The sequence below is a fragment of the Ascaphus truei genome, chromosome 2 (assembly GCF_040206685.1).
Source record: "Ascaphus truei isolate aAscTru1 chromosome 2, aAscTru1.hap1, whole genome shotgun sequence".
In the NCBI taxonomy this organism is placed as follows: domain Eukaryota; kingdom Metazoa; phylum Chordata; class Amphibia; order Anura; family Ascaphidae; genus Ascaphus; species Ascaphus truei.
In genome coordinates this window covers 438223117-438247127 of record NC_134484.1, presented here as the reverse complement: position 1 = coordinate 438247127, position 24011 = coordinate 438223117, and the positions used below count along the sequence as shown (strand labels likewise).

At 41.4% G+C, this 24011-nt stretch overlaps 1 protein-coding gene across 4 annotated transcripts in view; it reads right to left on the bottom strand.

Moving 5' to 3' along the window:
* Positions 1-362: 362 nt before the first annotated feature.
* The window catches only part of ESYT2 (extended synaptotagmin 2), a 133046-nt gene continuing 109397 nt past the window's right edge, over positions 363-24011 (bottom strand). For all 4 annotated transcript variants that reach the window (XM_075587830.1, XM_075587831.1, XM_075587832.1 and 1 more), the window contains 8 exons: positions 21750-21836; positions 17908-18057; positions 14151-14521; positions 12948-13046; positions 11833-11964; positions 8617-8722; positions 4936-4985; positions 363-3731 (listed from right to left, as the gene is read on the bottom strand). In XM_075587830.1, the coding sequence (XP_075443945.1) occupies positions 3689-3731; positions 4936-4985; positions 8617-8722; positions 11833-11964; positions 12948-13046; positions 14151-14521; positions 17908-18057; positions 21750-21836 (1038 nt within the window). In that variant the 3' untranslated portion in view covers positions 363-3688. The remainder of the gene's footprint in view (positions 3732-4935; positions 4986-8616; positions 8723-11832; positions 11965-12947; positions 13047-14150; positions 14522-17907; positions 18058-21749; positions 21837-24011) is intronic.

Sequence of the window (24011 nt, the reverse complement as noted above, 5' to 3'; positions counted from 1 at the left end):
GCGCCATCTAGGGATCTTTTTCTCAAGTGCCTAGTGCACTTACCCTTCTTAACAACCTGATATAACCAGGGGCCAGATAACATGGCCCCGCTATATGTGCATTTAATAGTTTCAGAAACAGAAGAGGCGGCAATGGATAGATCTGCAATGCTTTCAAGACATCCAGGGCAGATGGAGCTAGAATGTTACAGGTCAAATGAGTGCATTCTTTTGAGAATTCAGCCTGTGAATGTTTAGGATTGTGAACAAAATGGACCGTCAAAGATTTCGACATGGTAGACAATTCCTAAAAGAATGAAAATAAGTATTCCGAGGAGAACCCCTGCCTATTTCAGGTCTTCATGTAGCAAGAAAACAAACACTTCAAGTTGGCAATTATTTAATCCAAATCCAAGTGATACACTGATTCATGTTTGGATTATATGCCCTCTCTTTATAGTTATTTTCCGCTCATTGCTGGAACACAGCACTTATATACATATTTTTTTCAGAAACACAAAATATAAATGCGGTTGAATACAGTAAACATTGTTTTTTTTTCATAATGAAGATACATTTACATGTGATTATTTAAGGCACAAGATAAATACACGCCATGTTAAAGATACTCTTGAGCGAGCGTTTGCAGAAAGTTCACTTTGGCTCGAAGTGGCAAAAAAATAAACAAACATGTTTCATGTTTACACCACCTATTATTAAATAAAACGATAAACAGGCTAATAGAAACTAATTTTAATCCCAAACCATTTGAAGGACTTGCAATAAATTGACCTTTTCTTGGACACCCTGGCAACTAAAAATGTATAAATAGTGTTATACTAGTCACAGGTTCCAATGTACATATATATATATGTGGACATCATATACTGTAATATGTTTGGCATTTGCACCACAGCTCTGCATTAGAGGGGCCAGCAATGCATGACTGAGTGTTGTGTTGTGTTGTTGCTTCCCAGTTTTACTCCCAATGAAGTATCTATTTATTTTCCCTACAATGAAGTATCTATTTATGTTCCCTGCATATGTACAAAATGCTGCTCTTGCAGGTTCCTGCTACAGACGAGCCAACGAGTATTCTAAAACTTGCCTTAAACTAGCCAGGTACATGCTGTGTACATGCTGTGTACATGCTGGTTACATTTCAGTGCCATTTCTGCAGAGGCTAATGGCCCATCGGATTAACACAACCGGAGTTCCTGGCAGTCCCATTCAGTTTGAATGGGACTGCCAGGGACCCCCGCTGTTAATCCGATGGGCCCTTAGTCTGTCTGCAGAAATGTGTGAAATGTTGCAGCATGTACCTGGGTCTTTTTGGAGATTGCCCCAGGTTTGTTTTAGAATAAATCGCCGGCACTACAGTATGTACAATTACTTGCATGGCCATAAGCAAGTCAATGGTGAGGCATGTTAAAGAAAATCAACCTATTCCCCATCATAGATGAACTATTGTCTTTATATTTATTCGATTGCCACTTGAGAACTCTTTTACAGTACTTCTGTCATAACAGCACAAAGTCTAATGTCTATATCTGGTAGCAGTAGGATATGTTTATGAAAGCAGTACAACTGCAATTGTGAACTTCTAGTTCATTCACATCCAACTGTACCTTTTGTAATGTATTCTTACACCCCTCACCTACTTTTCACTGTTAGGCGACTACAAAATACTCTGGATTTTTTTTATTTTTAAATCCTTTATCCAACACCGTAGTACTGAAATTGTTTTCAATGGCTCTCCACCCGTGGATTGGTTATAAGATGCAGAGCCACCCTTACAAGAAGCTGTAACTTGGGAAACGCGCATTTGTTTTAGGAAATAAAATAGAGGTATAATGATCTTTTAAAGTATTTGGTTCAGTTTTTGGAAAACTACAACTCTGTAATAAACGCTGAGTTCTGCAAAGTAAATCCCAGCAACATCCTGTAAGCAATGAATGGGAGTTGTTATAGATAACGTTAAATGATAAAATACTAGGTAATACAACTATAAAGGTGCTAAACCAGAAACCTGTATTCACGGCCAAATGCATTTCTCCATTTACTACATAATGCTAGATGGCTTTACCCTGCTGCATCAAATGGAAATGCATACGTCCGACACCGCAGATTTCATCCTTTACATACACTGGCTCTTACTTTGTAAAATGCGATGGCACCGATTTGGCTCAATCGCATGGAAAGCCCCATTGAAGTCCATAGTGTTTTCCATGCAATAGCACTAAATAGGCACTATTTGCACATTGTAGAATTAAGGGCCATTGAGCAGAAAAAAAAATAAAATCAGGCAAGAGCAGACAATGCGTTTCACCAGTAACCGTTTGAACATGGCGGTCTTTTAACCCTTTAACCACTTTATTTCCTGAGGGCAGTATCTGTTATAAACTGCAAAGTACCATGGGTTGTACTTCTTTAGCGTGCTTGCTCATGCGAGGCACACTGTCAGCATGCTTGTGAACACTCCCTTCCTGAGACCGTCATTAACATCTGCAGCAGCTGTACCACATACTGCGCAGAGTTTGCAGCAGCCCCCCCACCATACTGACTAATAAATCGAGTTAGCCAAGTGAGGCTTTGGATCGATAGTCACAGTAATCAAGAGTGCAAAATGCCATCCTTCAGTCTTTGGGCTTGATAATTTCTGATGATTGATCTGTCCCTCGCTGTGATTGCCGTGGATTGGGATTCCGTGGTATTGCTGTGATCTTTCAGTTCTAAATACTTGTGAAAAAAGGCAATTTAAAGCTGCAGTCCATCAGTGTAACATATCTTAATGAAACCGTTAAACTTAAGTCTCATCCTTTATAAAAAAAAACACATCTTATATGAAGTCACTGGGGACTATTGTAAAGACGTACTCTATTCCTCAATACCTCTGCATTCCAGGCTGACTACAACTGTAAGTAGTCTATTTAATATACAGTATTTTAAAAAGCAAGTTTTTTTTTTTTTTTACATAGGTGACCCCCAAGGGTCTCCATCAAAATCGCTTTAAACACGTGGGATTACACAAAACCAAATGGCAATAAACCATCACTGATTTTTGTAATGCCTTAATGGGTCACAAATGTGCTTTTTAGCTTTCCAATATTATCTTTAATTGCGCTTTCAGATATTGAACACAGACTACAACTTCATAAAAACAAGTTTTTTCAACTGAAGCCAATAGAGTATTATTTCCCCAAAGACCTCCATATGCTCTTTCATATGGTAATTACCTTTAGCCAACCCTTTCTCTTCTGAAGGTGTTGGCAATACACTGGTGTTATAAATGCATTGCGGGGCCCTTTAAAACTGATTAGGCTTATCATTAAAAATCAATATTGAACCAACAAAGAATTACTACAAAATAGAATAGTACATATTTACATGGTATACAGTGGTGATATACAATACAAGGCATAAAGCAAAACATATTTCCCTATTTATAAAAGGATAACAGCCATATAGTTTTATTGTAATTAAAACACCCTATTGCACATAAGACAAAAGGTAAAGCTGCACAGCTAATTCAACTTAACAGGATTTGTTAAGATCTGCAAATATTTTTTTAAAAAGGAGTTAAAAAAAATGACTGGTGTCTAGTAATGAAATAAATGGATCTATAAAAATAATATTGGTACATCTGTGAGCATAATGCATTCATCATGTATAGATGCTGAGAAAGGTGTGCCATGAAAAGTTTGGTTGCCTAGTTTGCAATAGCGGCCCGTCCATCTTCAGTTAAATCATACCTAAAAGAAAAAAACAAATGATACACAAAAGTATTATTTAAGACCTTGACTTTGCAAGGGCCTGCTACACTGTAGAGCATAAGGGCAAACTACTGTGGGAATATGTTTAAAACTGAATCGCTGCGAGTTGCCTCTGTCTCTGGAGAGGAGCAGAAGAAGTGTACCTGTTCCGGTGAGGAGAGGCAATTCATCGGGCACCACGAGGCAGATGAAAAAAGTTGCTGAAGCTGGACTGTGCTGTGTAACAAATCCTTTAATAAAGCATGGTTAAAAAGAGGGGGGACGCATACCCCTGCGCCTCTAACGCGTTTCACCCGCAGATTGTACTGAACAACTCTAGTGCAATATGTTTACAACTACTAATTTGCTGCAATAATATACACTGGATTCCAATTGGTGTGTATTAGCAAATATGTGTAGTGGTGTTGTCCAATTGTGATTAGCTGATATCCAACAAGTTCAGCCACAATAGGTGGCGTGACAGCACATATCCAGATTTGCTCAACAATAATATATTCATAGACGTCTGTGGTGGACAACACCACTACACATATTTGCTAATACACACCAATTGGAATCCAGTGTATATGATTGCAGCATATTAGTAGTTGTAAACATATTGCACTAGAGTTGTTCAGTACAGTTGTTACACAGCAACTACAAGAGATCTCATCCTCACACCTCCTGTTATTTTTATGATTATATTATACACACTTTAAATATCAAATTTTTTGTGCATGTGTAGACTTTTATTAACTGTGGAATTATTAAATGTTACGTTTTAACTGCCCCGGTGTGCACCATTAGTGTGCTTCTTGCTAGAGAATAGGTGGTTCGCCATTTAAATTCTCTATTTTTGATAATACATTTTATTTTTCATTCAAAACAATTTCTCCTTGGTGAAAACGATCCAATACTAGATAGCAGCAGGCAGTGACTCCTCCCCCTCTCTCCGTGAACAGAGCTTCATTTTGAGTTGAGGAGCGAGAGAGAGTGTTTGTATAGCTGCAAAGTAAGTGGCTGTCTGCAGTTTGCTTGTAGCTGCAGTTTCTGTGTGTGTGTGTGTTTGTTTAGCTCCAAACAAATAGTGCTGTCCACATAACATATAATGTGTTTTAAATCTTATACCATTTGTACAGTTATTGATCACTTTCATTACGTTGATAAAGAGAATGTTAGATATCCTCTTATATTTCATGCTTACCACAGTGTCCATCCTTTGGTAACTTCTTCTGAGGCAAGTTCTACCAGCAACTGGAAAAAGAGAAAACATTTAAACTTCTAGAACAGGGACAGGACTTGCAGGAGATGAACCAAGCACAAAATAAAACTGGGGACTCAGAATAGGAGCATGTGTAAACTTAAACATACAGAATAGTAAATATATATTTGCTGTTCTGTATGTTTAAGTACACACACACACACACACACACAGTTAGGTCCGGAAATAATTGGACACTGGTACAAGTTTTGTTATTTCGGCTGCGTGCCAAACTAAATTCAAGTTAAAGTTAAGTAATGAATATGGGCTTGAAGTGCAGTCTATCAGCTTTAATTTGAGCGTATTCACATCCAAATTGGAGGAAGGCTTTAGGAATTACATCTCTTAATATGTAGCCCCATCTTTTTCAAGGGACCAAAAGTAATTGGACAATTGACTCAAAAGCTGTTTCATGGACAGGTGTGGGCTATTCCTTCGTTATTTCATCCTCAATTAAGCAGGTAAAAGGTCTGGAGTTGATTCCAGGTGTGGCATTTCGCATTTGGAAGCTGTTGCTGTGAACCCACAACATGCGGTCAAAGGAGCTCTCAATGCAAGTGAAACAGGGCATCCTTAGGCTGCAAAAAAAAAATTAAAAAAATCCAACAGAGAGATAGCAGGAACATTAGGAGTGGCCAAATCAACAGTTTGGTATATTCTGAGAAAAAAAGAATGCACTGGTGAGCTCTGCAACCCCAAATGGCCTGGACGTTCACGGAAGACAACAGTGGTAGATGATCGTAGGATCCTTTCCATGGTAAAGAAAAACCCCTTCACAACATCCAGCCAAGTGAAGAACACTCTCCAGGAGGTAGGCACATGATTATCCAAGTCTATCATAAAGAGAAAACTTCACGAGCGCAAATACAGAGGGTTCACCACAAGGTACAAACCATTCATAAGCTTCAAGAATAGAAAGGCCAGATTAGACTTTGCCAAACAATATCTAAAAAAGTCAGCCCAGTTCTGGAACAGCATTATTTGGACAGATGAAACTAAGATCAAGCTGTACCAGAATGATGGGAAGAAAAAAGTATGGAGAAGGCTTGGAACGGCTCATGATCCGAAGCATACTACATCATCTGTAAAACACGGTGGAGGCAATGTGATTGCATGGGCATGCATGGCTTACAATGGCACTGGGTCACTAGTGTTTGTTGATGATGTGACAGAAGACAGAAGCAGCCGGATGAATTCTAAAGTATATAGGGATATATTGTCTGCTCAGATTCAGCCAAATTCAGCAAAGTTGATTGGACGACGCTTCACTTTACAGATGGACAATGACCCAAAACATACTTCGAAAGCAACCCAGGAGTTTAAGGCAAAGAAGTGGAATATTCTGCAATGGCCGAGTCAATCACCTGATCTCAACCCGATCGAACATGCATTTCACTTGCTGGAGACAAAACTTAAGGCAGAAAGACCCACGAACAAACAACAACTGAAGACAGCTGCAGTAAAGACCTGGCAAAGCATCACAAAGGAGGAAACCCAGCGTTTGGTGATGTCTATGCGTTCCAGAATTCAAGCAGTCATTGCCTGCAAAGGATTCTCGAGATAGTATTAAAAATGAACATTTTATTTATGATTGTGTTAATTTGTCCAATTACATTTGAGCCCCTGAAATAAGGGGACTGTGTATGAAAATGGTTGCAATTCCTAAACGTTTCATACGATATTTTTGTTCAACCCCATGAATTAAAGCTGAAAGTCTGCACTTCTATTGCATCTCGGTTGTTTCATTTCAAATCCATTGTGGTGGCGTACAAAGTCAAAATTATGAAAATTGTGTCAGTGTCCAATTATTTCCGGACGTGTGTGTGTGTGTGTGTGTATGTATATATGTATATATGTATATGTATATGTATATGTATATGTATATGTATATGTATATGTATATATATATATATATATATATATATATATATATATATATATATATATATATATATATATATATATATATATATATATATGTAATATACAGTTGTGTGAAAAAGAAAGTACACCCTCTTTGAATTCTATGATTTTACATATCAGATATCAGGACATAACAAACAGCCATTTCGACCTTAATGGGTCTCCTCAGTGTGGGGTTGGTTATACAGGCTGTGCAAAAATGAAGCAAGGACAGGTGTACAATACAGTAATATTTCCATTTGCTATATGCTTTGCTGTGGAGAGTTTGTCACTTTTTTTACCCACCATAACTTAACCAAGTATGGTAAAACCTATCCTTGTTTCATTTTTGCAAAGCCAGTATAACCATTAAGGCCGAAACGGCTGTCTGTGGGTGGGTTTACTGGCTATGCATCTTAACCCTGGCTGTGCTCAAAGTTGTGACCATGCAGCAAGCTTAACTCTATAGGGAACCATGTTAATGGTTTTGAAGCAAAAGGTGGCACTGTGTGCTCATTTGCATGTCATTTCCCAGAATCCCTTGCTGTAGTGGAAGTGCTGTGTGATAATGGTGAAAGGCGGGGTTGCAGACCTAAGACATGCAAATGAGCATACAGTAATATTTCCATTTTCTATATGCTTTGCTGTGGAGGGTTTTTGTCACTTTTTTTTTACCCACCATAACTTAAGTATATAGATATATATCTATAATGTTTTTTTGGGGTTATTTTTCTTTTATATATGTCTCATTAAATATTTGCTTCCTTTTTAACATCATAATTAGATAGACGCGTCAATGGGCTGTAAGGTTAAGTGCCAGAAAGAGGCTTGTGACAGAAGACTGGTTAGTAGATACAGATGTAGCCCAACTTACTGTCCCCGGTTGCCGTGGCTCAAAAAACAAGCGGCCACGGCACTGGGGATAGAGTCTTCCCCTCGATTTTGCTGCGAGGTAGGGACCATGCTTCCGGTTTGGACCCCCCCACCACATAAATCTGTTCAGGCCGCGATCGTCGCACCGCGAGCTGCGTCAGCAAGACGAACAGCAAGTCTTGCTACATCTGTATGTCCCCTTATCTTATTTACTGGACGGTATTGCTATTTACTTTACCCAATAAAAACAATATGCTCCAAATCTTGCTTCTCCTCCGATACATCCCTTTGCTACAGTGTGAATGTTCGTTGAAAATACATTATAATATTTCAGTTAGATAAATTACTACAGGTTTGAATGCAGCCTTTGATAGTTCATTTATATGGCATTATTTATTTCCACAGGTGTCACTATAAGAACCTGTGAGAGCGTTCCGAATAGGTCACGCTACATTAGACCTTGTTTCGTCTTGATGTAGTGTGACCTATTTATATCTATCTTTCTCAAAAACATTCCTTACAAAGTTATTGCTACAGTAGTTTAAGCCATGGGTCATTTTTCCACATGCAACAGAAGAGTTTTGCCCCATCTATGCCCAAATACAAATAAATAACTATGCACATAGATAAAAAATATATGTTATTGGAGCATTTTTGCTATGTGGGGCTGGGGCTTGAAGTGTTAATAGAAGTGTTAATAGAAGTAAAATTTGAATTAGTCACAACTTTATCAGTTGCATGAAATGAAAATTCCTATTTTTGCAATACATGCATCAAGGTCTTCAGGGATTTGCAGCACGTTTATACCAGGTCTTCCACAGATGCAGAAAAGAGACATTTTGGACCCACCTTGCCAAGAAGCCCTTTATCTCTGGATAAGAAGCCCCCGTTGTTCTTCACCGCTACATCTAGTGTTCTTCTTTGAATGTCTTGTAGCGAAACACTGAATTCAAAGCTGAAAGTAGAACATACAGTATGTAAATGTCTGTTCTACTTAATCATCTCAAATGTGCTTTTATATATACTGTATAAAGTGTGGTTTGTGAGGGAAATCATTTTTTTAAAATAATTCCAGTACTTAGATTAGGGGTGGTCCTGAAGAGCCCCCCCACCCGGTCGGGTTTTCAGAATATCCCTGCTTCAGCACAGGTGGCTAAATCAGTCCCTGCTCCAACAGAACATAGGACTGTATGTGAATTGTGCCTGATCAGTATATACCACACCAACCTGGATCCTATTAATCCTTAGCCCTGCAACGTAGATTCTAACCGGCTGTGGCCCCCAGTCCGCTCACATCCAGGGTTGCCACCTCTCCGGGGTTGACCGGGAGATTCCGGGTTTCGAGCATTACCTCCGGGCTACGGGTTTAGCCCATCAATCTCTGGGTGGCGGCGGGTTGCGGCATGATGCGGTGGCGTCTCCGGCCTTCTTCTGCAATTCCCCCTTCAACTGCAGTGAGCGCGGCATTAAATGACGCAGCGTTGCCATGACAACGGGACGCTACGTGACGTCATGATGCTACGTGCAGCCATATTCACTGCAGTTGGAGGGGAAATTGCAGCAGGATGCCAGAGACGCCACCGCCCCAAGTAAGGGAATTTGAAAAAATAATAAAAATTCTCTGGGTTGGCTTTCAGTAGAAGGTGGCAACACTGCTCACATCTATCTGCGGACTGTGCCAAAATGCAGTAGGACTATATGTGAATTGTATTTGGTAAGTGGTTATCCTACCAAATTTTGCAACATCACATCTAATTGGGACATAAGAAGGTGGGGGTATATTATTCTTAGAACCTATCCGAGTTAACATTCGGTGTAGGTCAAATGACATATACACACTTATAACAAATAAGTTGTCAAACTTCACCATCCTATCCTGTCCGAACATTTCATACTATATACTGGTTATTATCTAGGACTGCAACTGTGTCAAGCTACTGGTATATACTGTACGACCCTCCAGCTAAACTGGGGGGGTTTATCACCTAACCCATCATAAGTAACTAGGTGTTTGGTAATATAGGAACCCAATCCTCCTGTTAAATTGCACCGATTTGTGTTATACTGTACACAACACGGTTACTACCGTGTACTTGTTCATGTCCTCCCCTATTTTTTTTATAATCTAAACCAATTAAAAGGCAAATTTTTAGACTATCATCTTCTCAACTTGAATTGATTGCTAGCTACAGGGGCTCTTTCCTTGCTCGAGCAAGATTTTGTTAATATATACACTTTTAGCTCCTAGCACCGTTCAAACTATCACAGACTGTTGCAAGAGCTTTCCCTCTCTCCCCTTCCCCTACCCCACCTGTTATATACTGAAGCTGGGATATCCTGAAAACCTGACCCGTTGGGGGGCTTGAGGACTGGAGTTGATTACCCCGGACTTAGATCATGCTTTTGGAGAAAGACATTTTTTTTTAATTTAGAAAAAAAGAATATAGAACAGTTTCAGTGTGAGATGCGCAAACAAGTGATTAATCAGGAGAAAGCAGATGTGTGAAATTATTTGACTCTGAATACACCACAGATGAGACACTTGCAAAAATAATACTGCAGAGGAAGCCACAACCTTAATTAATGTTTGGCTAACACAGCAAGAGGTGCAGAGGCAGCTTCATAAAATCAGGGTAAATAAAGCACATGACCCTGACGGCATGCACCCAATGGTTCTTGAGGAGCAACGTTCAGTGAGCCCTTTAATAGTCAAGGATCTCATTTCCACATGTAGCACAAGATTGGCGTAAAGCAGATGTGATGCCTTTATTTTAAAAGTGGAGCTAGACCACAACCAGGGAAGTATAGGCCTGTAGGTTACATAAAGATTTATTAAAGGAAATATCTTCAGGAATACCTTTTGGATAACAAAATGATTAGTATGGATTCATGAGGGATAGGTCATGCCAAACGCACCTTATTCATTTCCTTGAAGTGGTAAGCACGACTATAGACCAGTGTTTCCCAACTCCAGTCCTCAGGGAACCCCAACAGGTCAGGTCTTAAGGAAATCCCTGCTCCAGCACAGGTGGCTCAGTCAAAATGACTGAGCCGCTGATTGACCCACCTGACCTGTTGGGGTTCCCCGAGACTGGAGTTGGGAAACTGCTATAGACCATGGCCATGCAGTTAATTCGATCTACTTTTGCAAAGGCTTTTCATCTCGTGCAGCACAACAGGTTAGTGTACAAACGAAAAGGAAATTGGTCTAGCTGCAAATATTGCACCTGAATTGAAAGTTGGTTTAAGGATAGGCTGCAGTCAGTTGGCATAAATTGAACATATATAGATAAAACTACATTTGTAAGTAGGGTGCCTTAAGGTAAAAACGCCAGTACGTTGTTAAATAATACATTTTATGGAAAAAGCACATAAGGTTAAATCACGTTACTTGACTGATGTTTCAATCTTAGACATGAAAGGCTTTTCAATCGTTGTTCTTTTAGGCCACAGTGGCATCGTAACACCTCAATAGAACACAGGTTTTGTCATGGTGGTCGATATCGATTTTCTCTGCAGATAATTTCAGCTTTTAGCATTATTTCAGGACAGTTCTAAAGAAGAGGGTGTTGTACCCATTTTATATAGTGATTGGAAATGGCTTGTTTACCATCTTGAGAGGTCATTGCAACCTAAGGGTTGAAAACAATTACAGTAGCTTGTACTCCTGTTTCCAATCATGCATTTCCAGTGGAGAATATCATGCACATTCTCTAACAGGAAATGTGATCCCCCTCCCAAGTCCTGTTACTACAGCTCGATCTCTCCTGTCAATAGTGGCTCTGTTTATACTGTATGCAAAAGAGGGTGACTTGACTACATAAGATTGCAAGCACGTGGTAAACCTGTTATTGTGTTTTCAAATGTTAATATAGAATCTAGTAATAATTTAGTGAAAAGTAGAAAGGTGATTCCATTTAATTAGCTCAGAGCATCACAATAAGTCACTGAAGTTGCTTAAGAACCTAAGCAAGTCATGTTAACATCATTTCAGCTGTGCAGAAGACAAGACAAATGCTTATACAACGAAATTTATAATAATAATAAAAATATACATAGACATACGTTTGATCAAATACTGGGTTTAATTTCTTCTTTAATACATGTGTTTTTCTTCTTCCTGACCTCCTCTTGTCTGGCAATAAATACATTCGGACATATGGATCTGAGCCATCTTCTGAAAAAGCTATCAGGTTTCTGTAAACACAACAAAGGTTCTTTGTATATGAATATATTGGTCTTAACCATCAGAATCTATAAAAACATACCTATCCCCATTCTGAAGAATATTGGGAAACACTGACCTAGGCAATAGCCAAAGTATACACAGTTACAGGGGCACTGCTGATGTAGTCATTTGAATCTCCAATCATCTCTCTGCATTATACTTTCTGTCCTTATTTCTAATACAGTATGTATTTGCCTATCACAACTGAATATGACATACATACTTTAACAAGTTGGATTCATTTTTTTTAAAAGGATATTAAAAACCAACAAACCTTTACATTTTGCATAAACTAAATGATCACCATGGCAGAGTAGCAAAGTATACAGTGTATGAGGTGTTTCATTGCTGTGCAGTCTGTGGAAGTGGCCGTATAATATGCCCAAAAGCCATGAAATAAACTGCCTACTTAGGCCGCGGCCGTGATGCGTGCGAGGCGCGAACAACATGCAATACCGCTATGAGGCCGGCCATAGTGTGTGCGACCACGCGCATGAAGAAGCACGGCGGCGCATAATTTTGAGCCAACATTTAGATTTTTCGCGTGACGGCTGCATCATGTGGGCGTTTCAACCAATCAGGGCGAACCAGCCTGGTGATGTCACGTCCACGCCTCCCTGTTGCGCAAAAATCAAAGTCCCTACATCGCTCAAACGACAGGCACGCGCGCGCGCGCCTGCACTATATCCGAGGCTTAGGCTTGCAACCTATACAGATATGGACTCTGAAAAGCTTACAGGGCTACATACACATACAAAAAGTGATTACATGGACTACAATGTACTCTTCATCCCTTCTTTCCCAAACCCCTTGAGAGTACTTCATGGTCCTTATCAATACTACATGTCCACTGCATTCTTCAAAGACCTTTAGGTCTTTTCAGTGTCTTCCATGTTTCCATAATACTTTTACTTCGCCCCAGTAATACCTACAACATGAAGTGGTTGCTTACCTGCAGGAATGTACAACCACCATGAGTTTATTTCTTTGAGAGCTGTGACGAATGGTTAAATGGATCTGTCCTAGTGGAGACTGAGCCATGGTTGACCCGCTGAAAAGAGAAAGAAGCCTATTATTATCGGACATCTCTACTGAATGTAGAGTAATTACCCTTTTTTCTTTACCATTTCCACTTGTTTTTCGTTCAGCTCTACACATTCAACATAGCTCAATATTAAAAAATGTAATTTTCGTTACAAACATGTTCATAGAAATCCAACTGTGCTGACAATCTCTGTCCTTATAAGTCTTTATCTAGTTGGTTAAAACCATGCTGAGTTATTACGCTTTGGCTGTAACATGGTTCATTGTACTAAGGCTGTTCCGGAACAGGTCTAACATTCCTTCTCAACAGTAGTGCTTGAACCCTTCAGTGCTGGATAGACAAAGAACACGGTACACTAGAAATTATTAAGTCAAGACAACTTAAAAAAAAAAGGATTAAACAACAAATACCCGAAATAAAATACACAGTGTGTACATTTGTTCCAGGTGAATACATCTAAAAAGTGACCAAAATAAGTTTTTGAAACCTCACAGGTTTCTTCAAGGTGGTTTAATCTATCACACTTTGAAATGATAGCGGAGATCTGATTACTGAAACAACCTTTAAATCACACCTCCCTGTTGTGTGCTGTCCACTCTAGCATTAACACTTTAGAACCAGTTTGAAAAACATTTAACACCAATGGGCTAACAGATCAAGGGCCATATTTATGTAGTCTTCCTCCATAAGACACCATACAACTCATTCAAGTCAATGTGCTTCAGTAAGGGGCCTTCCAGTGTCACCACAAGGTGTCTTACGGCAGAAGACTGCTTTGTAGACATAGGACCAAATGTATGTAATATATATATATATATATATATATATATATATATATATATATATATATATATATATATGTCCCACTCTGATCCATCAACAAAGCAGGGAGGTGGTTAACATGTCACCATGAAATACTCATCTACAGTATTAAAACCTTTTTCTTTTTAGTAGCATAGAATGTAAAATATGTATATCCATTCGTCTTGACCACCATTAACAAAAATGTAAAAGCTTCAGTTGTTACTTTTCCTCCTTAACTTGCATTTGGCTTTGTCGTTAGCAAAGTGATGCACATAATCTACAAATTGCCAGAAAGTGAGCGCTTACTTTTGAAGCTGTCGCACCCTTTGCCGCAGCTCTTGGCTGGCGATTGGCAGCGATATGTCCGAAGCGATGCTTGGGGTGGGCTCCTTCGCAGTCAGGTGCGAGGGAGAAAAGGAAAAACTGGAACCGGACAGGCTGGACGAGCTTTTGTTCAGGTCTGTCGGCCTCTGGGGACTTGCGTTCGGAGGGCTGCCTTTATCCCCGCTTTCACCTCTTTTATGAACGTCCGGTTTGGGTGTGGAAGGAGGTTTGTGTGTATCCGCAGTTGTAGATAGCGGTGTTTGAGTCGGCTTCCCCTTGAAAATTGAGGGCCTCTTCACCTGGGATGTCTGCTGGTCATCAGGAGAACGCACAGGTTTCTCAACATGTAGTATCTATGAGAATTAGACACCATTTAGTTTTGACGAGTGGTGTTCTAGCACACTCATACACAGCTTGTAATATCATGTATATTTTTTCTACTAAACACAGAAAGATAACGAATCAAAGATTATTTAACGTCATTGTCAGAGTTAAACACATCACATATGTTCCTTTAAAAAGATTAAACGACCTGATAAATGTTAATGTATTTCATGCTTACATTCACCAGTATTTGCAAATATTTGGTGCTACCACTGTCCCCTGTTCTACTTATCTTAAAACAATGCTGCTACAAAGGGATAATTGGTGCTGTTGCTGCAGAAGCAAACGTCTATTCCATAAGACACCTTAAGGCTGCTTCAATTGTACCGCAAGCAGAAGGTGTCTTATGAATTGTTGTCTGTAAATATGGAACTTTACCTAAACCTTCTCACTAAAAATGTTTTCCCCCCCTCACTGTAAGAATCTTCTCCACCAGGTCCTGGTTCAAGTGAAAATAAAAGTGCAAGATTAAAGCGCAAATTTCACTTTAAAATAATAATAATAATAATAATTTAAAAACAAAAGGTGATATACAAACAACCCAGTAAAATGTGAAAAGTAAAAATAATGAGAACAATATACGTCACAATAAGAAAACCATAGATGGTAGTGCAGCTCCGAGAAAAAAAAAAAAAAAAAAAGACCATAACTTCCGTTCTGCTTTGCTCCCTCGGTCCTGAGCAGCAGAAGACTTAGGCCCCGGACACGCTTACCGCTGGCGTGCTGAGGCTCAGGGAAAGCAGGTGCTTTCCCTGGCCTTGCGGTTGCGGCGGGCGCGTCACTGGCCGGGGGCGAACCGCTCACGTGACCGGTCTGTCTCGCCGGCAAGCGGGGGAATTTTAAATCCCCCCCAAGACCTGCGCTTCCACAAGCGCGCTCTAATTGCGGCTGTAGGGGCTCAGTGCTGAGCGGGAGCGCGCGTCAGCACGCTTCCGCCAGCAAGCAGTAAGCATGTCCGGGGCCTTAGGCCTCGTCCATGGTAAGCGCTTGCTCGCTGAAGCGTGCTGACGCTCGCTCATGCTTGGCACTGAGCCCCTACAGCTGCAATTAGGCCTAGGACATAGTGCCCAAAACAGTGCGGAGTGGGGGTGACGGGGGCGGGTCAGTGACATCTCCTCCCCGGCTGTCCAAAAGTAATGCTCCTGCTCCGGTCACATGCTTCACGGCTCCCACAGGATGTGTTCCGCTGCTCCTACCGGCTCCACAATGACGTCCTCTGCTGCAACCACCACCAGGATGCCTGCCGCAGCTCCCACGATTTCACCGTGGTCCTCCTCACCCTCCAGTAAACAATGAACAAACAGGCACACGGTCTTAATCATCATGAATATATTCATGCTGTTCCTTAGTGTTTGGTAGCCTTCACCTTGAGAAAGACAGTACTATACTGCCGAAACGTTGGTCTTTATGGCACATTAAACCTCCTTGATGATTAAGACCGTGTGCCTGTTTCTTCATTGTTTACTGGATCATATTGGGACTTCAGGAGCTCCCCAGAACCAGCGCACCGGCAGCTAAGTACCCCACCCCTGTTACCTATGTGACTGAGTGCGTGTCTCATCCTCTATCTGTGTATGCTATCCTCCTCACCCTCCGCCACCAGCTGCAGGTAATTCAATGCTACCCGGCCGGGTACGGGAACATTTCTATTTTTCCCTGTGCACCCGGCAACTGAGAGGGCCTGGTACAACACTACTCCCAGGTATATGTAAAGAAAAGGGGAGACAATAGTGCAACACAGCAAAACGTATTATCTCCCACTCACATGGGATGTGGTTAAATAAGGCAGTGTAAACATGTATTATTTGTCTTAAATCTGTGCCCAGGACATACTTGAAAACAAGAGGTAACTCTCAATATATTACTTCCTGGTAAAACATTTTATAAATAAATATATATATAAGTGTAGATATTAAACCTCTTTCAGTGGTGACAGGAACCTCAGTAACGTAGGTTTAGAAATAGGGGGGTCAGAGTTCCAGTGTGATATTAGACCTCAGCCCCTCTTATTATCAGTGACACTATATTAAAATGCCCGTATGGAGTATGCAGCAAGAAAAAGGATTGGCCTAACATTTGTGGTAGACGGTACATATTACCACGCTCCTCCCTGTAGAAGTTTGCTATAGGGAGGAGCGTGCTAATATGTACAGTCTTAGGGCCGTTCTATACTGCTGGGGCGTGCTACGACGTGCGCGCGCACGGCAGTTATAGATGGCTTAGGTCAGCCATCCCTTCTATACAAGGGCCGCGCGTACGCATGGCAGGGAGAGGGGAGCCGACAGAAAGCGGCGAAGACGGGGAAAAGATTATTTTGCGCCGCTACCGGCGCTCAAATGTATGTATGTGTGTGTATGTGTGCATGTATGTGTGTTTGTATGGATGTGTGTGTGTGTGTGTGTGTATGTGTCAATGATTGCACAAATAAAATAAAAAAATATTTATTAAACTTTTTTTTCTTTAAAAAAAATCTTATTTGTGACTTTCTTCACTCACACAACACACAACACACACACACACACAACACAGTACCTGCAGCTCCCGGCTCTATAACAGGGAAAAGCATGTGGCTCGTGCACACACGTTCACATAGGCACGCACGGCCGCATGCAGTATAGAACGGGCCTTAATAATAGGCCAATCCTTTTACTTGCTGCATACTCCAAAAGGGCATTTTAATATAGTGTCACTGAAACGTCATAAGGGTAGCTTTATTGGCTCATCTGCTTTACATAGCATTTCCTTGGAGGTTATGTCTCCTCCCTACAGGAAAGAGCCCCTACCAATTTTCCAATTAGTACAGGTACAGTATATTACACTTCAGTGTCAGTCTGCACATCACCCTCCAAGAATAAGTGAATGTATAAGGCTGGCAGAAAGACATATATGTAAGTTTTATTATATTCACACCAGGGAATTTGTGCACCCATAGTTTATCTCTATAGTAAGGAAACTATGATACTGCTTTAGCCAGCTTTTAATTGCACTACTCACAAAAGTATATGCTTTATTTAACCCCTTCAGGGCTTTGTCACATTTTCACTAGTCTATGGGACAATAATTACATAAATTCAGGGTAGATACCTGCAAATTCGGTTGTGCCTTGACGTTGGCTGTAGGCTTATAACGTTGTTGGCCAAAGGGTTTAACTAAATAACCCTTATTCATGAGATTATTATTTATTTTAGCCCAATTGGTAGGAGCGCAGGAATAGTTCTTTTTATTTTTCTATATGTAAGGCCTATCTTTTCACCAGCAGCAAACTTCTATAGGGAGGAGCGCGGTAATATGTACAGGTTTTCCACAACATGTACTTCATGCCTGCAACACAAAAACAATGCAAAACATAAAATACCCTGAGTGCAATCTTCATTTTAAGAGTGCTGTTAGGACCAGAATTGTTCAGCTGGAACCTCTGATTCATAGTAAGTTCTTCACTAGATAGTAACTGGCTGAGAGGAACCTTTATATTTCCCATGGAACTTTGATGGTATTCATCTCTGACCTGCAAAAAATAAATAAAAAAACAAACAAGAAAATACTGAGCTGGGAGGTAACCATTCAGTACGAGATATATAGACACACACACCATAAAATCTTTTAGGGCCTACAATATTTCACTTGAAAAAAATACCTAAACAAAACAAAACAAAAAAATCACAAAATTAAGAGAAAACGGAAAATTTTAATTTAAAATGCCTTCGAAGTATCGATACCTTTAAATACCGAAACAAAAGTATCGATGCCAAATATCGCTGGTATCGAAAGAAACAAGCAAACGATGAAATTAGCATCAAAATGAGTAAAAATATCGGACACACAGGCCTCTAGAAATAAAAGTGCCTAGGGCCTACGAAGGTCTTAAACGTCCCTGGGTATAACCAAACGCCAATGTGCTGTATACCCAGAGTATTCATAACAGGTGAAATACTAGAGGTATCAGACGACCGTATTTGTATGTTCTGATGTGTGGCCTATATGGTTGATTGTATTCCATTTCAAACCTTATATAATATAGATATATTATATTACTTCCCAAATAATCAATGGTACATGTAATCTCTTATGTCTCTCATTTTGAATTTAAAGCAAGTATTCACATGAATACTACACTCCTCCTAAACAGGGTGTAATCAGATTGTGATTCCAATAGTCCCCTCAGAATTTAGGGGAGATAGTGACAGTCCCCATCTAATAATGAAATCTGCCCTCATGGTGATCAAATAACTTGTACAGATACTAATGTGAGAAATGGATAAAGACAGAGAGCCACCACAGAACCTGCGGTGATCGCAATGACACTTTCCCCTCCAAGTATCGTACAGAACGTGCTGCGGAAACACAAAAGATAGACTCACGCTGTGCATCATACACCTCACACAGATGTAGCAAGATTTACTGTCCTCAGTGCCATAGTCACATCACCTGAGGATTAACACTGTGGGGGGTCCCATTCAGAAGCATGGACCCCCTTGAAGCACAATAATGGCAGACACTGTCCCAGAGCCACTGACCTGCTTCCTTGTCCGCAGCACTGAGGTCAATAAGTCTTCCTGGCAGGGCTGCCAACAGGGGGGGACAGAGGGTACTGGCGTCCCGGGCCCCGTGAGCCAGGGCCCCCTGCACGGCCATGCCCGTTAAATTAAAAAAAAAGTTTAAAAAAAATAAATGCTGGCGATGTTCCTGCGCGCATGCGCAGGGCAAGCAGGGTGTCCGGCCTGCTGCATGTGGGCCAACCTGCTGCCTTTGGGCCCGCCTGCTGCCTGTGGGTCCGCCCACTCCCCCCGCTCCCAACGTGGGACAGAGGGGAAGTGCCAATTGAGATTCCCCTGCGCGCGCCCCAACCAAACTTCCCCTGCGTGCCCCAACCCAACTTCCCCCGCGCGTGCCTCCTGCCTCGGGCACCAGCCGCGGGATTAGCCCGCCAGTCTCGCCATCCACCCCACGAGCCCACCTCCCGCGCCCCCCTCCTACCCCGGGCAGCTGCCGCAGGTAAATCGGGGCAGGGGGGGAAGCGACTGGCGGAAGAAGGAAGCAGCACCAGCACGCACCCGGTCAAGGTAAGTCCCCCACCCAGTCACTGTCAGTGTCACCCACCCAGTCACTGTCAGTGTCACCCACCCACCCAATCACTCACCCAGTCACTCACCCACCCAGTCACTCACCCACCCAGTCACTCACCCACCCACCAACCAACCCACCAACCAACCCATCCACCCACCACCAACCCACTCACCCACCAACCAACCCACTCACCCACCAACCAACCCACTCACCCAGCAACCAACCCACTCACCCAGCAACCAACCCACTCACCCAGCAACCAACCCACTCACCCACCAACCAACCCACTCACCCACCCACCAACCCTCTCACCTACCAACCAACCCACTCACCCACCAACCAACCAACCCACTCACCCACCAACCAACCAACCAACCCACTCACCCACCAACCAACCAACCCACTCACCCACCAACCAACCAACCCACTCACCCACCAACCAACCCACTCACCCACCAACCAACCAACCCACTCAACCACCAACCAACCAACCAACCCACTCACCCACCAACCAACCAACCAACCCACTCACCCACCAACCAACCCACTCACCCACCAACCCACTCACCCAGTCAAACCCATTCACTCACCCAAATAGAAGTGCAGACTTTCAGCTTTAATTCAAGGGGTTGAACAAAAAGATCGTATGAAACGTTTAGGAATTGCAACCATTTTCATACACAGTCCCCTTATTTCAGGGGCTAATTGGACAAATTAACACAATCATAAATAAAACGTTCATTTTTAATACTCTCTCGAGAATCCTTTGCAGGTAATGACTCCTTGAAGTCTGGAACGCATGGACATCACCAAACGCTGGGTTTCCTCCTTTGTGATGCTTTGCCAGGCGTTTACTGCAGCTGTCTTCAGTTGTTTGTTCGTGGGTTTTTCTGCCTTAAGTTTTGTCTTCAGCAAGTGAAATGCATGCTCGATCGGGTTGAGATCAGGTGATTGACTCGGCCATTGCAGAATATTCCACTTCTTTGCCTTAAAAAACTCCTGGGTTGCTTTCGCAGTATGTTTTGGGTCATTGTCCATCTGTAAAGTGAAGCGCCGTCCAATCAACTTTGCTGAATTTGGCTAAATCTGAGCAGACAATATATCCCTATACACTTCAGAATTCATCCGGCTGCTTCTGTCTTCTGTCACATCATCAATAAACACTAGTGACCCAGTGCCATTGTAAGCCATACATGCCCATGCCATCACACTGCCTCCACCGTGTTTTACAGATGATGTAGTATGCTTCGGATCATGAGCCGTTCCAAGCCTTTTCCATACTTTTTTCTTCCCATCATTCTGGTACAGGTTGATTTTAGTTTCATCTGTCCAAAGAATGCTGTTCCAGAACTGGGCTGGCTTTTTTTTTAGATATTGTTTGGCAAAGTCTAATCTGGCCTTTCTATTCTTGAGGCTTGTGAATGGTATGCACCTTGTGGTGAGCCCTCTGTATTTGCTCTTGTGAAGTCTTCTCTTTATGGTAGACTTGGATAATGATATGCCTACCTCCTGGAGAGTGCTCTTCACTTGGCTGGATGTTGTGAAGGGGTTTTTCTTTACCATGGAATGGATCCTACGATCATCCACCACTGTTGTCTTCCGTGAACGTCCAGGCCTTTTTGTGTTGAGAGCTCACCAGTGCGTTCTTTTTTTCCTCAGAATGCACCAAACTGTTGATTTAGCCACTCCTAATGTTCCTGCTATCCCTGTGATGGATTTTTTTTTTTTGCAGCCCAAGGATGCCCTGTTTAACTTGCATCAAGAGTTCCTTTGACCGCATGTTATAGACATCCTCTGTATACTTCCGTGTGTTAAAAGTTAAAAACACAAAGTTCAAGTCATCAATAACTAAAAACACATCTATAACACTTTTATAAGTCACTGCATCACGTTTACTGCTTTTCCGAGACAAAAAAAGTCTTTCATTAATACGATACAATAAAAAGTTAAAAAAAAAAAAAAAAAAAAGATTACTCACTTCATATAATTATATTTAATCCCATTGCTGGCAGAGGTAGTTCGTAATATACTGCAGCAGAGGGCAGAAAAATACTATGACCTATTTTCAATTAATCAAAGTGTAAAAAAGTTCATGCTCAACCACAATTTAAGCACTGTATGCAGAAACAATACCTCCACTTCAAGCTCCTGCCGTTTAGGATTGTGGATGAAGAAAGTGAATGCTTGCTCCCACACTGGTTCAACGGTTTTGTATTTAACCTACAATACAAGTAAATGAGGTTAAGAATAATCTAAGCAAGGGTTCTGGCTCTATAGTTTCATTTCTGTTCATTAACTGAAAATCTCATTGAATGGTCGAACAGTGGAATTTGTACTAGCGGTCATACATAAATGGTATGGAAAAAAAATGAAAAAGGGGTACAACCCTAAAATTGAAATGGTCTAACACAGGGGTTCTCAACTCTAGTGCTCAAGATACCCCAGGTTCAGGATATCGCTGCTTCAGCACAGGTGGCTCAATCAGTGGCAGTGAAAAGCTGACCTGTTGGGGGGTCTTGAGGACTGCAGTTGAGAACCCCTGGTCTAACAGAAGCAAGGCTGTGAGGGTTAGTGACACCTTTATTCAAAACTAACTACAGGCATACCCCACTTTAAGTACACTCACTTTAAGTACACTCGCGAGTAAGTACATATCGCCCAATAGGCAAACGGCAGCTCACGCATGCGCCTGTCATCACGTCCTGAACAGCAATACCGGCTCCCTAGCTGTACCGAAGCTGTGCGCAAGTAGGGAGACTATAGATAGAGCCTGTTACAAATGCGTTATTTACATCAGTTATGCACGTATATAACGATTGCATTACAGTACATGCATTGATAAGTGGGAAAAGGTAGTGCTTCACTTTAAGTACATTTTCGCTTTACATACATGCTCCGGTCCCATTGCGTACGTTAATGCGGGGTATGCCTGTACTTTCTTGAATTGGGTTTTAAATATTGTAAGGTTTTCTTTGTCACAACGGTCACAACCTAAACACCAACAATGTCCATAAAGAGGAGCATTCATAGTACTGTAAAGAGGAGCATTCATAGTACTGTAAGCAACCTGCCCGTCAGTATGTGTAACAAAAAACTATAATATGAGGACTGGATCAGGAGGTAGGTAACACAAGAAAGGTCTGTGCCTTTCATGGAGTGTATAATGAGTATAAACCAGAAAAGTGGAATTCCTATGGTGTTTCGGGTCTGCCTTGCCAGAACTGTGCAACAAATATAAACTACAGCAGCAGTCCAGCTGTCTTAAATAATTAAAAAAATATGTTAGTTCCCATATGAATCTTACATATTCTTATAGAATTCCCAGGAACAATGAGTCACTGCCCCATATAGCTTAGTCTCATGTTGGTGCCTGAGGAACAGGGAAATCATGTGACGTGCCCCAGGTCACAAAGAGCCGATACAAGGTTTTCAACCAGGCTCCCTTATAATTTATAAGCCTATAGTTATTAAGCGGTGCTATTCAAGTGAATGGCACATAAGGTGTCTTGTGAAATAACACCACGTGGTAAATATGGTCCATAGTCAGACACTAAGATGGCAAGACCTTGGCAAAGGGTTGAGGAATATTGCTCAGAAATGTGGTTAATGATTCAAGTGACAAATGAGTAATCGGCTTCTATTCAATAGTGTTAAGCGATCAGCATTTTATTTGAATGGGACTTATCTCTTCCCGAGCTAGCATGTTGAATAAAGGGCTGATAATCTTGGTGAATCTGGGACTACTGTAAATCATTTGCCTTTTATACTGTACACTTAATCAGTGTCACTAATTCTGCTTGCAAGTTCAACGTGGAATACCTTTGATTGGGATAAGATGATAATTACAGTTAGATTGTTTGATATCCATCTTTGGCCTCAACACGGTCTGACTGCTATCACACTACATACTGAATACTGAATGTGGTCACTTTATCTTTGTGAGCATCAGATTAGCACAAATATAATAGTATTGCTGCTTTCTCCTCTTTGCTATGAAAATCAGACTGCATTACGTATCTGGAATATCCCAAAAGATGTAGCGCACCGCCAAACAGAGTGGGTCAAAAAGTAAGTTAAAATAAAATCTTTATTCGTCCATAAAAAAACGGAAGTGTCAAAACCTCCTACATCTTTCGTGTGTGTAGCACTTTATCAAGGAGTGATAAAGCACCTTGATAAAGTGCTACACGCGCGAAACATGCAGGAGGTTTTGACACTTCCGTTTTTTTATGGACGAATAAAGATTTATTTTTAACTTACTTTTTGACCCACTCTCTTTGGCGGTGCGCTACATCTTTTGGGATATTGCTCTGGACTTTCTACTAGTGGCACCACGCCCCAGGACAAGCACAGGAGGGGGACACTCCAGCGATGTGAGCAGAAATCTTCATTCAA